Below are 16,613 nucleotides of genomic sequence, written 5' to 3' on the forward strand. Positions count from 1 at the left end.
ATGTGGTCTCCAGCTTGCCTTTTAGTACACAGAGGCTGTCTCCGGGCAAAATTTCAGTTCATTATCAGTTCAAAAGGTTGCCCAGTTGTACCTTCTTAAGTGACAGTAAATGCATTTCCGTCTGGTCTCATCATCTTTAGTGTCTGATGTTTTGCAACAGAGAGTTTTGAAATCATATTTTATGGCAGTGAAGCTGCTAGGGGAAATTTATTGACTTAACAATCTCATTCAACATCTGTCATGTGGAACTGTCCCCAGTACAAGGCAGATTAGTGAATGTGAGCTGCTTCAATTTGGCCCAACATTCTGGCTAAAGAATTTTCCATTACATGGGTGGGTGATATCAGCTGAGTTTGAAACCATTCAATTTACTCTGTGGTGGCAGCAGAGAACACAATAGTGACTAGAACTGAATTTGAGTACTCTCTCTTCTATTGAAGTGTTCGGATGAAAATAGCAATCTGAGATTATAAATTGTTATCACTCAATTTGTTTGCAAGCAGAACTAAGCATGTACCCTAGTGAGCTGTCTTTGGCAGCTGCCTCCATTGTAGATTCTTGTCCCAATGAGATGGTAGCTGGAGCTCAATAGAAAGAGACAAGTTGATAGCATGTGGGGTTTCTCACTGTGCACTGACCCCTTGGTTTTATCATAACTTCCTCTCTCATGCACAGTCAACGACTAAGACCAGGGAATGTTTGGAATTCACTATGAAGTGTTATGCTGGAGTTCTTTCAGTGCCAACAGTCTGCAGACTCCTATTACTTCCCATGTTCCACACAGAAATTGGGATACACTCAAGAATAAATTGGTTGAAAGGAAGTAATAATAAGATTAGTCTTGCCACCTTAATATTTGCAAAAGAGCTCAAATTTCCAATAAATTATCTGGAAATTCATAGGTTTATGTTGAAAATAAAAAGAGCTTTGCTGAAACCAGTTTGGCTCAGTGGATAGAGCGTCGGCCTGCGGACTCAAAGGTCCCAGGTTCGATTCCGGTCAAGGGCGTGTACCTTGGTTGCGGGCACATCCCCAGTGCGGGGTGTGCAAGAGGCAGCTGATGGATGATTCTCTCTCATCGATGTTTCTAACTCTCTATCCCTCTCTCTTCCTCTCTGTAAAAAATCAATAAAATATATATTTTAAAAAAGAAAATAAACAGAGCTTTAAACTTGCTACATAGTCAGGAAAAGCAAAGCAAAGAAATGGCAAGAATTTCCTACACTTGAAAAACAGAATTTATCATTTCAGAGGACAGCAAATTGTGATAAATTATAGGTAGATAAAATTGATATTCTACAGCCGAAACCGGTTTGGCTCAGTGGATAGAGCGTTGGCCTGTGGACTGAAAGGTCCCGGGTTCGATTCCGGTCAAGGACACATCCCCATTAGGGGGTGTGCAAGAGGCAGCTGATCGATGATTATCTCTCATCGATGTTTCTAACTGTCTATCTCTCTATCCCTCTCTCTTCCTCTCCGTAAAATATCAATAAAAAATATATTTAAAAAAAGATAAGATTTTAAAAAAATTGATATTCTACAAAGAATTTTGTTTAAATTAAAATGCATCAATGTGAAATTATAATACAAGAGGAAAATTTTTATATTATAGCATTAGATCATATTTTGATAACTGTAAGTTACATGTATCATATGTGAAATTTATTTTTTAACTATTGGCATTTTTGTCATATAAGAATATATTACTTATAAACCTTTTCTCATGATTCTATACTATTTAATCTCTAAAATGTAGTGACATGCAAGCAATAGATATTTAATAACTGTTTTGTTGATAATGGAAATATGCTTTTTTAAAAGGAATTTCCATTTCTGTTATATGTGCAATTAGTTAAAACAAGCTGTATTTAATTTAAATTGAGAACTATATTGTATTCCATTAAATACAATTTCCTCTAATTATAATTTTCAATATTATGAGTGCTTTCTAATTTTTTTAATTTATTAAAATCATGTCACAAAATATATATAAATAAACAGAAAATATTTTCTTCCCTGCTTCATAAAAAAACATTATAGTTGAGCATGAGCAAGTATTTATGTTGAACTTTTTCAAGGTTATGTATGAACTTCAGATTAGTCAGAGTTAATATTAGATTTTAAGTAACCCAAATTTTAGAATTTGAAGTACCCTTTAAAGTACTTGATCCAAATGCCTGATCTTGTACATTAAGAAACTGCAGCCTAGAGAGAGGAAACAACTTGCTAAGGGTTATAAAGCCAATATGCGGCTTACATTTCATAAGTATAGATATAACTTATATTTTCAAGGACAAGGAAGTTATCATTTTCAAACTAAAACTTAAAAATAGTATATAACCTTATTGATAAGACTATTTTATTATAGATTTTCCAATGTGGTGATCTTACAAATAAATATCTAAAGTTACCTTTGAATTAATTTGTGAAGTTTTATATTATATGAATGTTTATTTTTACATTTTTCCCAATATCTAAAATACACTATTGACAACCTTCCATTACACTTCCTCCAAAATATAGGATATACTAGAAGAAGACAGTATATCTTTTTAACACACATACACAGACAAAAAAACATGAATGAACAGCAAAGCTTAAATAACTTGATAACCTATCTTCTAATTTGTATTGCTCAATCTAGGGGATTATATCATTTCTATGTTAATATGAGAACAATAGATCTTTTTTCAATGTACTAATAAACCATATCTAATATAGTACATCTCTTCAAAAGAAAACAGTACTTTAGAAATAAGAATACAACACCTATCTGATGCATCCAACCAGTGATTTCTATGATTTCTTTATAGAGAGTAATGTCTTGAATAATATCGTAAGTAATAGAAAAAAAATTTAAAAACACAACATTGAAATACTTCAAAGTATTATTCTGAAAATTGAAAACATATAAGAATTTATTTTTATCATGCAAAAATTGACCTATTTTATTACTAAGGATATTACATTAAATGGACATTTTCTTGCACATACTATATTTGTATAACTATAAATGATATACAGCCACTTATCAAAATATAAAAGAATTTCTTATATGTTTACTCACCTGTTCAGAAAAGAGGTCATTGTTATCTTCCAGGTATTTACTGAAAGGGTTGGGTTCATAAACTTCCTCCTCTTCTTTCAATAATATTTTGGATTTTACAGGTACCGGGCGAATTACTCCAGGTTTAGTCTTCATGAGCATCAAATAATGTTTAAATAGAAAAATAAACACCATTAAAATAAATATGTGTATTATTAAGTCACTCAAATGTTTTCTCAAAATTTATAATTTTTTAAATTTAAAAATAATTTTTTCAAATACAGAAAAACAGCTAGAAATTAAATGATTTTAATTAAGGCAACTTTAGTTTTCAGTTAACTGTCACAGCGATCAACTCAAAGATTCACTGTCATGATGTTCAGAATGCAAAATCTTCATTTATCTGACCAAACATGTTCTTTATTCCCTTGCCAGTGAATTCAGTTAGTAACCCTTCACATGACAAATAATTATTGAGAGCGTCCTTGGTGCTAGGCAGCATTCTCATTCTGGGCACAGTATATACAGAGGAATTAGGCACATTCGTCAAGCCCATAACAACTTTTCATTTCTGGAAACTACACTCCCTTCATGTCCCCAAATCCACAGAGCTCAGCCTCTAGAAACCATGTTCCTATTGTGTATGATGAAACCATGTGTGGCCTTCTGACCAAAGTCAGTGGACAGTGGGTAACAAATAGCTATTCTCTCCGAAGAATGTGGAATAGGCATTTAAACAGCTCTGTGGTTACTCTGGGAGGTTGAAATTATAATATGTCAATTTAAGGGAAAGCCCTAATCTGTATAAAAACAGATATAATTTAGATCAAGAAAGATAAATCAAAGTGCATAAAGAGGGGGCCCAGAGAGCAGAGGCATTTGAGGGCCTTCCAGAATAAATTCTGAAATATTCCTAGGGCCCAGCTGCATTTCTTGTCCTGAGCTCCCCAAAGAGTTTTCCCTTCTTTTACACTAGACTCTCCCCTCCCCCCCCCTTTTTTTTTTCTCCAAAGTCCTTTACTTCTGTAATTTGCCTTTAAAAAGTTGTAGCTAATAGATAAATCATTCAAGATTCATAAACTTGTACCCAATGTCAGTTTGATGGAAGAGGGAGAGAGAGAAATGTAGTTTTGGGCAATTTCAAAATGATGTTTCCCAAATACCAAAATCTTGTTACAGTGTAAAATGTCACAAAATGATTGATAAGTGTGCAAAACCATCCCAAGCAATAATTCAATAAAAAGTTGTGACTCTTTCTGTTTAAGCATTTTGCTGTAATTCTTCTTCTCCACCCCATTTCCTTTAGGAAAACAGTAAATTAGCTCTCCTCAGTCAATGCTGATGCTCACAAGTTAAGCCTTCAGGGACTACATCTATCTCTCTGCTCTATAAACTGCCTGAAATATTTTGAGTCTTGAATAAATGTCGTTCTACAATCCTTTCTTAAATCGATATTTTCTCAGTCGTCTTTTATATATATACCACTTGGGAAATACAAATTGAGAAAATTCTCTTTCTCTCTCTCTCTCTCTCTCTCTCTCTCTCTCTCTCTCTCTCTCTCTCTCTCTCTCTCTCTCCCTCTCCCTCTCCCTCTCCCTCTCCCTCTCCCTCTCCCTCCCCCCCCTCTCTCTCTCTCAGAAATATCTCCCACTTAAGAAACTCTAATTTATCTCAAGTGGGGAAATGAGCAAGTAACATTCAATTATGCATGAAGTCACACAACTGAGTGTGATATGAGAGGAATATCCCTCCAATAAACAATAGAAAAACACAGCCCAGGCAGTTTCCAATTTCTATAGCCACCTGTCATAAGGGAGACGCCATGTCTGAGTCATGATCCTAAATTGTCCAGATTTCCTTTCTCTCTTTTCCGCTTGTCTTCCTATTTCATTCCTCCTTCCTCCAACTCTATTCCTGTGCCTCTTCCTTATCTCCTGATCTTTCATGATGTAGAAAATCCACAACAATATCCATACTTAGGGCCTACTAAAACCAACAAGGAGCTTTACTAGTAAAAGCTACACTTGATGGCAGTATGCAGAAAGATGAGAGCAAAGAGAATAAATCTGACCAGGAGCACTTGATATGCTAAAAGAATGTCTCAGTCAGAAAACATGACCACTGGTCCCTGTATAACTAGCAGGCAGATATTTTGGGTGATCCTGGCCTGGAACCTTTCACTCACATCATCTCTCTTGGGATCATCATCCTCCAGGGTGAGACCAGAGAAGGGCTCTTCTGGTTAGTTGGATATTAAGTATCTCAGTATCAGAATCAATTACCAATGCTTCATCTTGTTTTTTATATCAGCCCTCATCCTCCTTAGTTCCTATAAATTTCCTGGATTTCATGGTTGTCTTACAATTTGATAATGATTCTATTCCGATTTCTTCTACTTTACCAGATTTACCACATGCTCTCCTCTTGAACTCTGCCCAAAAACTTGTTTTGCCTGAAGTCTCAGTTTTACTCATTCTACTTTGCTTACTTGGTTTTGATATGGTTGCCCTGAATCTTAGATTATACTTATCACCTCTTTTTTTAGACTTAATTTTACTCCTGCACTATAACTTGTTGCCACTCAGTAGTCAGTATTTCAAGGACATGAAATTAGAAACACCAATCAGAAAGGATATATGCATCCCTGTTTGTAGTGGGACAATTCACCATAGCTCAGATTTGAAAATAGCCTAACTGCCCATCAGCAGATGAGTGGATTAGAAAACTGTAGTACTCTATACAATGGAATACTATGCTGCTATACAAATGAAGGAACTCCTACCATTTGCAACAGCATGGATGGACCTTGAGACCATTATGCTCAGCAAAATAATTCAGTCAGAGAAAAATAAATATCACATGATCTCACTCATTTGTGGAATATAATGAACAAGATAAACTGATGAGAAAAAAAAACAGATCCAGATCCAGAGAAACATCCATGAGACAGTCAAACCTAAGAGGGAAGGCAGGGGATGGTGGGAGTTAGGGGGAGAGATCAACCAAAGGACTTATATACCTGCATATAAGCATAACCAATGGACACAGACATTAAGGGAGTGAGGGCATGAGTGGGTGGGGGAGGGCAATGGAGAGATAAGGACACCTTCTAGTATGTAATACCTTAATCAATAAAGAAAAAAAAAGTGAGAAGTTAAGGCCAGATAACACTTCTTTAGGGAGTTTAACCTTCTCAATTAAAAAAAAATTGCCCCCTGTTTATGGTAATAAATAATAAAACTAGAAACGAAAAGATAATACTATCATCTTTTTTTGAGAATTCAAAAGTAAAGTGGAACTCAAGAGATCATATCTAACTCTATTGGAAGTCTTGAGGGAGAAGAGAAAAAGTTCAAGAGCTAGAGTACATGGAATCCCTAGGGCCTGTGGGCAGGTTTTAATGGCCTGTTAGGCACTGATTTGAGTCTGCTATTCATTTCTGTTTATAACTCATCAAGAATACACTTATACTTCAACATTGCTACTCAGGCCACTATAAAAAGAGATTGTTTCTGCTCTGTTCAACTTGTACTTATAATTCTATGACAACAAGTTGGTGCTGCCTCTGGCTAGAGAACAAAGTAGAAAATTAACTGCCAGTATTGACCTAGAAAGTCCATTGCTAATATTTTTAAATAATGGCTTCTTAGAGCATCATCTTTCCTAAATTAGTAACTTTAACTAGTACTAAAGTTTATAATTGCTTTTGACTATAGTAGCAAGCTCTGAGGTGATTGTAGTGAGGGAACAAAAGAATTAAAAATAGGATCCCAATTTTTAAGGGCTTATTTTTGTCCTTGTGGTGAAATATGATGTGTAATAAAACACAGAAAATAGAAAATTCTGTGAGCCTGGCTAGGAATTCAACCAATTCAATAGATCCAAAAAGTTTCTGAAAGTGCCACCATTGTTTCTTTTACCATCTGCTTCAGGCTCGTCTTTATTTTTTGGTGTTATTTATATTTTTAAGAGTTACTGTGGCAACAAGCTCATAGAAACCAAGACACATTCTACCAGTCAAGATTGTTGACAAAAACATTCTCCAAGTTGATTTACTCATTCAAATAATAAATATTTATTAGCTTTAACTATTTTTAAATAAACAATATTATATGCTTGAAGCAAATTCTTAAATTTTTGGTTAAGAACTATCTCAATTTTTAAAACACTACATCTTAAGACTTGGCAGGGGAAGGGGTAACAAAAGATAGAAACAGATTTGATACCACCCATTAGCCACGGGATTGTTGACATGGCATTATAGATATCTATACTTCAGTTTTTTTCATCAGAATAATGAAAATAATAATTTTGGCCATATTAAATGATGTGAAAATCTAATGAGATAATATATTTGACAGAACTTTATAAAGAAAAAAAAAACAGCATAAAAGGAATTTGAAAGAAAATTATTTTTCTGTCTTCACATTTATAATACAGTGTTAATGCTAAATGACTATCCCTAATCGTATCTATCTGATGTGGTGATCTTTTTCCCATAAAAACCCCCCACATAATTACTATGGTAGTTGTACAAAAATAAACATACATAAAATTTCAATAATTATAAGCCATATCCCATGGCTTAAGAAACATTTTGTAGAATGTACACAAGACAGATGGGCTGGACTGAAATATTTCAATGGTTAGAGAAAAGACAATGGCATGACTCAAACCTGAGGAGGCGTATATAATAAATGCCGTAGCATTTAAGTATGTTGTGTCAAGGAAAAACTGGTCAAGGACAAACTGCCTGTTAGCTTAAGGAAGACATCAGTCCTACACAAAAGCTTTCAGGGCCACATTTTCTGAACAACAGAGACTCAAGAGCCCTCAGAAGAATGAGTCATGAGTCACTAAAGCAGGACACATCAGCTGGCATTCAGAACTGGGAACAAAGTTTCTGCAAGTTTAAGTACTCTTCTCTACGGTGTTCCAGGAAACTGCATTTGCTTTTGCCAGTATATGGCCATGTGACTTCATTTTCAAATCTATTTTTTGTACTCTAGAGTCAGTATTCCATCATGAGTAATGATGAACATTTTTTAATGACATGGAATTTCAAAAGCAAAATCGCATTGTCATCTAAACCACACTCCCCTACGTTTCTCCAAGGAAGACTGGCACTTTCCCCATCTTGTAGAGCCCAACCTGTTTCCTTATCCAGAGAAAAGAGATCCCTTGGCCTCTGTTAATATTGTGATGACTCAGCTCAGGAATTAGGAAAGCATGTGAAGTTTCAACCTAGATTCCCCTTTTCTTGCTCTGTTTATTATCCTAGGGAAGCAGCATCTACAAGTGCAAAACCTCAACACTCTGTTGACCCTACCCAGTCTTCTCCTCTTCTGTAAGTGATCACATCTTTGCAGGCAGTTAAAAGCCTAGCTCACATAGATGTCCAATGAATGTCACACTTGCAAAGAAGCCCAGTTTCCAACTTCTTCAACCTTTTCTTATTCCCCTCCAATTATATAAAATGCACAATTCCTTTTGAAAGTCACACAGAACAAGAATGACCAAACACTGTGATCTTAGATAATCTATTTGTCTGTAAAAATGGCTAATCATACTACCTCAGAGATAATATTTTAGAGATTTTTGTGAACAATAATAACTCCTTCCATGTGAACAGGGCTACATTGACAACATCATGTGTTATGATAAGTGAACCTTAAAATAACTCCTTTATGTTGACAGAGGAATTATACCAAATTCTATTTTATAGATGGGTATTTCCAATACACTCATCTCTAAGTTTCTTTCCAGTTTTGATGTACTGTGATATTGTTTAATGGAAACAAAAATAAACTGAGGCACAGATTGATGAATTAATTTCATAAGAGCCCCCAAATTATTCTCTCTGAGCCCTCTATTAAATAATTTTGCTTCCAGAATAAAGATGAAAATATATTTTAAGAGTAAGGGTCAGGTCATTTTTTTCCCTCTCCAATGTTGAATTGGCACAGTGACCATGTAAAGATGCAAATACATTAGCCAAATTAAAAAGAAAAAATATGAAAAAGCAATATATCCTTAAAAACCCAATCCTCAAAAGCAAAATGGCTTCTGTATTAAGCTTTTGCTACCACAGTAATTTATCATTTTCATTTCAACCATTTTATTTCATTTCTCATTTAAAACAGAAGTCAAATATTGTTTTTCTGTGCTATACATACAAGTATATACATGCAAGTGTATATATATATATATATGTGTGTGTGTGTGTGTGTGTTTGTGTGTGTATATAGTTTTGTTTTTCAAAAGCATTCTTACTTAATTTATTTAAAGATTAATCCTGAATAGAATTCATGATGACAAAATATTGGAAATTCATTCATAAAATTGAATACAATTATAATTTTATTCATAAATTATATTACTTAAAAGTAAAAATATTATAAATCCTCTAAAAGCAAATGTCATATAACATCGGTCCATGCAATTATTTTTAATCTATTTTATTCTCAGGTAATCTAAATACAGGGTTAATGTCCTGAAATGAAGTCAAAGTGATTGGACTGAATAATTATATCACTGCAGGAATGTTCTTTTTTTTTTTTTTTTTTTTACATGATAAGCTTACTTGATAACAAACCCTTCACAAACCTATCTATATCTCTAGAGGATTTGGGTATTAAAATTTAATTTAAATCTTGGTTAAGAAATTCTGTGAACTCTTTAGAGAAAAAGTCTAAAGTAAATACAAAGAAATTATCATCAGTCAGTCAAAACAATGCTTTTGTATTTCCCCTAGAGAACACAATGAAAAATTTATGGAATTATTTTATTATGCAGGAAAATGTTATATATATTATATCTACAATGGGTTGTTTTTACTATGTACCATTTCTGAAGTCATTATGCATATTTGCCTCTGTGAAATAGTTTCTTAAAATATTAAGCCAAGAACTATCTCATATTTAAGTCAGTCTTATAATATATTTAGCTCCAAAATAAATATTTGTATATAACTAAATATATCTATATTTAATGATTCAATATCTAAAATCTGTATTTCTTACTCTATTGAGTATAAATATATATGTAAATATTATAAATATTATTGATTTTCAACATTACTCTCTCTCAAGAAATAAGTTTATTATTATTTGAAATATTAAAATAGTTGTGGTAATATTTCCATATCTATAGTAGAAAACTGTTCATCTTCATTACATGATTGCAGTGCTTGTTTCCATGGCAACTCCTTCACTTCACTGTGTTAGTAATGATAGACTCACAGCACTAGAAAGGCTTGAAAAGTATGTAATAGAAGGCTCTCACTGCTCAATTAGGAGTTTGAGGCACAGACCCACAGATTCATGACTTATCTACTGTTAGTCCAGCAGTTAGTGTCAAAGCAGGAAGTATAATGTAGTATTTTTAGCCCCCAACCCAGCATTATCCTATATAATAAAGAGGCGATATGCAAATTGACTGTTACACTCTCACACAAGATGGCCAACACAGATGGCTGGCAGGGGAGGGAAGTTGTGGGTGATCAAGGCCAGCAGAGGAGGGCAGTTAGGGGCAACAGGGCTGACAGGGGAGGGCAGTTTGGGGCAATCAGGCCATCAGGGGAACAGTTAGGCATCAATCAGGCTGGCAGCGGTATGGTTAGTGGGTGATCAGGCTGTCAGGCAGAAGCAGTTAGGGACAATCAGGCAGGCAGGTGAGCAGTTGGGAGCCAGTGGTCCTAGATTGTGAGAGGGATGTCCAACTGCCAGCAGTTAGACATCTCCTGAGGGGTCCCAGATTGGAAAGGGTGAAGGCTGGGCTGAGGGACATCCCCCCTAATGCAAGAATTTTGTGCACCAGGCCTCTAGTTTCAACTATATATATATTGCCTGGTGGTGCACAAAATTCAGCCTGGCCTGCACTCTTGGGGGATGTCTGATGGCTGGTTTAAGCCTGACCCCTCTCGCAATCTGAGATGCTGCATGCACTAGTGACCATTCTTTTCATACAGGTGAAAGGCATCTTGCTGCTGTATGGGCAGCTACATTTTTTTACCCTGATTATAAAAAGTAGTACATAACATGATCCTTCTGAGGCAGTAGTACCATTTCCCCATCTTATGGGTGGAAAAGCTGAACAGAGAGAAGTTAATTGGCTTTCTCACACAGTTATAATCAGGGCTGTCAGAATCAGGGCTGAAATGTGTTAACCAGAGTCCATGCATGTCATCGCTGCATAATCCTGTTTTTACAGTGTTAGAGTAGCCTTGCCAGATTTAAATTTTTAAATCTAAGAGTCTGTTCCTAATATATAGGGTAGGGTGCATAGGCCTGGCCAGCAATAGGGCCAATTCCTGGTAGCAACCAGTGGGCTGGGTGATCAGGGGACCCTGCTGGCATTTGTCTTGGCTGATAGCCTGGCACTGCCTGAAGGATATAGCTCTGCTCTCCCGATCATCACCACTGGTCAGCTCCCTCAGCTCCTTCACTGAGTATCTGCCCCCTGCTGGTCAGTGTGCATCATAGTGACTTGTAGTTCTGCCATTTGGTTAATTTGCATATTAGAGTTTTAATATAGAGAATATATAATAAAAGGATAATATACAAATTGACCCTAATGTTGGAACAACCAGGAATGACCAGTTGCTATGACATGCACTGACCACCAGGGGGCAGATGCTCAATGCAGGTGGTCAGTGTGCTCTCTGGTGGTCAGTGCGCTCCTACAGGGGGAGCTCTGATCAGCCACAGCAAGGCTGATGGCTATGAGCACAGCAGCAGTGGTGGGAGCCTCTCCTGCGTCCTTTGCAGTTTTAAGCTGACAGTTGGACAACCCCTGAGGGCTCTCAGACTGCCAGAGGGATGCCTGACTACCAACTAGGCCCAATCCTCCAGGGAGCTGGCCTAAGCTAGCAGGTGGACATCCCCTGAGGGGTTCTGGACTGCCAGAGGGTGCAGGCTGGACTGAAGGGACCCCATCCAGTGCATGAATTTTAGTGCATTGGGCCTCTAGAGTGTGTGTGTGTGTGTGTGTGTGTGTGTGTGCGCGCGCGCATGTGTGTGCGCGTGTGTGTAGCGTAATATGCTAATTAGTCCAGACAGCCAAACAATCTTCTGGACATCATTCTGGACATCCTTCTGGATGAAGCTGCTACTGTGGGGGCTGAGGCAGAGGCAGTTAGGAGAGATCAGGCAGGCAGGCAAGTGGTTAGGAGCCAGTGGTCCTAGGTTGTGAGAGGGATGTCCAACTGCTGATTTAGGTGCAATCCTGCAGGGTCTCAGACTGCAAAAGGTTGCAGGCTGGGCTGAGGGAACCACTCTCCCCACTATGCATGGATTTCATGCACTGGGCCTCTAGTATATATATTAGAGGCCCTGTGTACTAATTTGTGCACTAATGTGGTCCCTCAGCCTGACCTGTAGGATTGGTTCAAACCAGCTCTCTGACATCCTCCAAGGGGACCCAGATTGCGAGAGGGCACAGGCCAGGCTGAGGGACCCCACTGGTGCATGATCATGGCTGGGGAGGGATGCAGGAGGTTGGCCAGCTGGGGTGGGGCCATGGGGGCTCCAGGGCATGTTCAGCCTGTCTTGCTCAGTCCTGATCAGCCAGACTTCAGCAGCAAGATAACCTACTGGTCAAAGTGTCTGCCTCCTGTTGGTCAGTGCATGTCATAGCAACTGATCAACTAGTCAACTTTCTGCCCCTTGGTGGTCAGTGCATGTCACACAGTGAGCAGATGAGCAGCCTTAGCATATCATTAGCATATAACGCTTTCATTGGTTGAACAGCCAATCTGTTGACCACACACTTATTGTATTAGGCTTTTATAATATAAGATATATATATATATATATATATATATTAATATATACCACTATAGCCTGCAGTTTGATTAAATCAGGCTACTTTAAGAGTTAAAAATACCTTTTTATGATTTTTTAGGCAAAATAAAAATATTATTGTCATTGTGACATGATAATAACAGGATGACTTGATGGCCATGGATATAGGACATTAAAACATTTTTTAAAGGGGGGGGAAATCAATATTAAGCAGTGATTTTGTCCTCTTAATGTCTTAAACTGTTTTTCTAGAAAGTTTTATTAATCTTCCTGAAGGTGCCTATTGTTCAGAAATTTACAGTTATAAACAATAAAAATTAAAATTATAAAGAAAATCTTTATTAATTGCCAACTTATTTCATAGTTTCAATTTACTAAGAAAAAATAATTATCCTATTTAATCAAATATTTATTATATTTGCTTCTAGAGTCTCAATCTGTGCCCTCAACACAGTAGGAACTAGTCCTTGTTTTGAACCCTTGAAATGTAGCTAGTCTGAATTGATTGACTGTAAAAGTTAGGTGCACAGCAGGACTCAAAGATAGTGTCCCAAAAAGGTAATGTAAAACATTTCAATTTTATACATATTGATTATATGTTAAAATGACATTAATAATTAAGTAAAACACGTTGAAAATAATATATAATACATTGTTATAGAATATTATACATACTCCATAATAATAATATAAACATATATATAATAATAAAAGCATAATATGCTAATTAGAGAAGACGTCCTTCTGGACGAAGCTGGGGCTGCAGCCGTGGCATGGAGGCAGCTGCCATGGCTGTGAGGGACAAATCCAGGCAGCCATTGCAGCTGTTAAGGCCTACTCTTGCACGAATATCATGCATTGGGCCTCTAGTAATAATATACTATTGAATATGATCTGTTTCTTTTTACTTTTTAAATGTGGCTACTAACAAATTTCAAATTACATATGTGGCCTGCATTATGATTTTCACCATATTTCTACTGCTCATCACTGGTCTAGTCCAGTCTCATTTCCTCAAGCCCAGAGCCTACCCCGCACTATCTAATGTGACCTTTTCCTTAAACCCTCGTCTGATCTCTCCCATCAGTACGTGAGCTCTCTCCTTTTCTAAATTCCAACAGCTTGCTTCTGACCCCCTCCAATTCTATTCTAATATCACTACTAAATGCAAATTATTGTCAAATAGGGACTGTGTCTGGGTTTGTGTATGTGAATAGCTTGCAAAACAACCCTCATGGAGCATTAGTAATGCTTTTATTAGAAAAGTAAGCAAGTAAACTTATATGAAGTCAATTTATCCACAGTTCACTTTTGCTCAAATAAAGTTGCCTTGAAGGGTTGAAATTTTCTAAACTATAATATGTCTATGATTTAGTAAGAGGATACATACCAGCTGACTCTCAGACACTGTAGACGATGGTGAAGAGAGGTTCGCCTGCAAAATATAAACATGGTGTTTATTTAGCAAAATTCATAACTTACTAAAATAATGTCTATTTTACTAAGTATTTTGAAGTTCTTTTATTATTAAAGTAATAGATATATCCATTGTAAGACTTTTGAAAAAAATATATAATCAAAGAAAAATATTATTCTACCACTGAAAAATGTATTTTTGGTACATTGCCTTACAATATTTTTCCTGTGTATTTTTATTCAGCTCATATAATAATGAATATGATGTTTTACATGTTGCTTTCCCTGAACATCTTAACATAAGCACTATCACAAGACATCAAAAATTCTTCAAGGTGCTGCCTGGAGTGACTCAGTTGGTTGGGCATCATTCTGTGCACCAAAAGGTTGCCAGTTTGATTCCTGGGCAGGGCATATACCTGAGTTGTGGGTTTGATCCCCAGTTGAGAAGTACATGGAAGACAAAATGTTTCTCTCTAGCACTGATTTTTTTCATTTCTTTCTCTCTCTCTCTCTCCCTCCCTCTATAAGCATGTCCTTGAGTGAGGATTAAAAAAATTCTTCAAGGTCACATAATATTTCATTCTCTGCATACTCCACATTTTACTTAAATATAGCAGCACTGTTGTATATTTATATATATATTTATGCAAATTGAAACAAAACCAGATTTTTCCCTAAGTATCTTTATATAAAATTAACCCCACAGTTTTCATGATTTGTGAAATAAAGGCATTTGGTTTTTAGTTGTTTTCAATTAAAGAGGGGGTCAGAAGCAAATCTGCATTATCCTTTGTTTCTGCATTTCACTCTAATGTGGATTTAGTTTTTTTCTTACTGAAGTAAATGCTTTGGTAGTTTTTTCAAGCCTTACTGTCTTGGACTTTGAAAATATTTTTATTTTGTTCTCATTCTTAAAGGAGAGTTCCATAGAACATTGAATTCTGGGGTAACAGTCATTGTCCTGCAGAATCTTCATGGTACTATCCCACTGGCTCTGGCTTCTGTTACTGCTGTCAATCTAAATGTCATGACTTCGCAGATCAACTGTCATCACATTTGGTTAGCATTTTAGATTTTTCTTTCTGACATTCTGGACTTTCACTATGATGTGTCTGAGGGTAAGTATATTTTTATGTATCTTTTTGGGGGACTTAGTTTATTTATTTTGAGTGTGCATATCTTTCTTCAATTCTGGGAAATCATCTATGAATAACCCTTCAATTATCACCTTTCTCCAATTATATCTAATCTCATCTTGTGGAGCTTCTATGAAATATATGTTGGATCTTCTCAACCCAACATCCATTTTTATAAGATTCCTTTTCATATATTTTGTATCATTAGGCTTTATTCTGGATCTTTTTCATATATAAGGTCAACAGTTATTTTTTTCTTCAACTGTATGTTAGTATATTTAACACAACTGAACTTTTAATGAATTTATTTTTAACTAGCAGAAGTTCTATTTGGTTCTTTTTCAAATATGTTTTATGGTAACTATAACTCCTATTAACTGTTTTAATACATTTGTTAATTCTTTCCAAATTTCCCTATAGACCTGCATTGCTAAATCTCCTATTTCTTGTATCTGCTGACTCTTTCTCTCTCTCATGCTTTCCCCCCATGATAATCTATACTCATTTTATGGCTTTTTTTTTTTAAGACCATCTTTAGTCACGATAACTGATGATGATTTCTGAAGATGTCTGAGAACCCCTGAGTTGGAAAGCTATCTCTACAATATACACTGAGTTGCCAGATTATTATGACCACCTGACGTTTGTAGGCGAATTAGCCATACACTGCATCATATGGAATATGGAAGCCAAAGCCGTATGGAATATGGAATATTCGAACACCTTTGCTGACTGCAGTTACCAAGATAAATGTGTCCAATTCACACAGGAACACAAGGATTGGACAGTTGAGCTTTGGAAAAAACTCATGTGGTCCAATGAATCACATTTTCAATTGCATCATGCAGATGGCAGAGTGAGAATTTCTCAGAAACAGCATGAAAGCATGCACCCCACATGCATGGGTAGAACCCTTCAAGCTGGTGGGGGCGGTGTCATGGTTTGGGGCATGTTTTTCTGGGATGATTTGGGCCATTTAATTCATGTGGAACAATGTCTGAATAGCACAACATACCTAAGTATTGTTGCTGATCAAGTTCATCTTATCATGTTGATGGCATACCCCAATGGAGATGGCTTCTTCCAACAAGACAACGTGCCATGCCACAATGCTCGTGTTGTGCAGGAGTGGTTTTAAGAACATGAGGGAGACTTTACCTTGCTTAGGTGGCCCCCACAAACACCAGATCTCAATCCAATTGAGCATTT

At 36.3% G+C, this 16,613-nt stretch overlaps 1 protein-coding gene across 6 annotated transcripts in view; it reads right to left on the bottom strand.

Moving 5' to 3' along the window:
* Positions 1-16,613, bottom strand: part of LOC118706153 (muscular LMNA interacting protein) — a 241,572-nt gene that overhangs the window by 59,539 nt on the left and 165,420 nt on the right. For all 6 annotated transcript variants that reach the window (XM_045572971.1, XM_045572969.1, XM_045572966.1 and 3 more), the window contains 2 exons: positions 14,240-14,284; positions 3,068-3,196 (listed from right to left, as the gene is read on the bottom strand). In XM_045572971.1, coding sequence (XP_045428927.1) covers positions 3,068-3,196; positions 14,240-14,284 — 174 coding nt within the window. The remainder of the gene's footprint in view (positions 1-3,067; positions 3,197-14,239; positions 14,285-16,613) is intronic.

The sequence above is a fragment of the Pipistrellus kuhlii genome, unplaced genomic scaffold (genome assembly GCF_014108245.1).
Source record: "Pipistrellus kuhlii isolate mPipKuh1 unplaced genomic scaffold, mPipKuh1.p scaffold_m20_p_5, whole genome shotgun sequence".
Classification (NCBI taxonomy): domain Eukaryota; kingdom Metazoa; phylum Chordata; class Mammalia; order Chiroptera; family Vespertilionidae; genus Pipistrellus; species Pipistrellus kuhlii.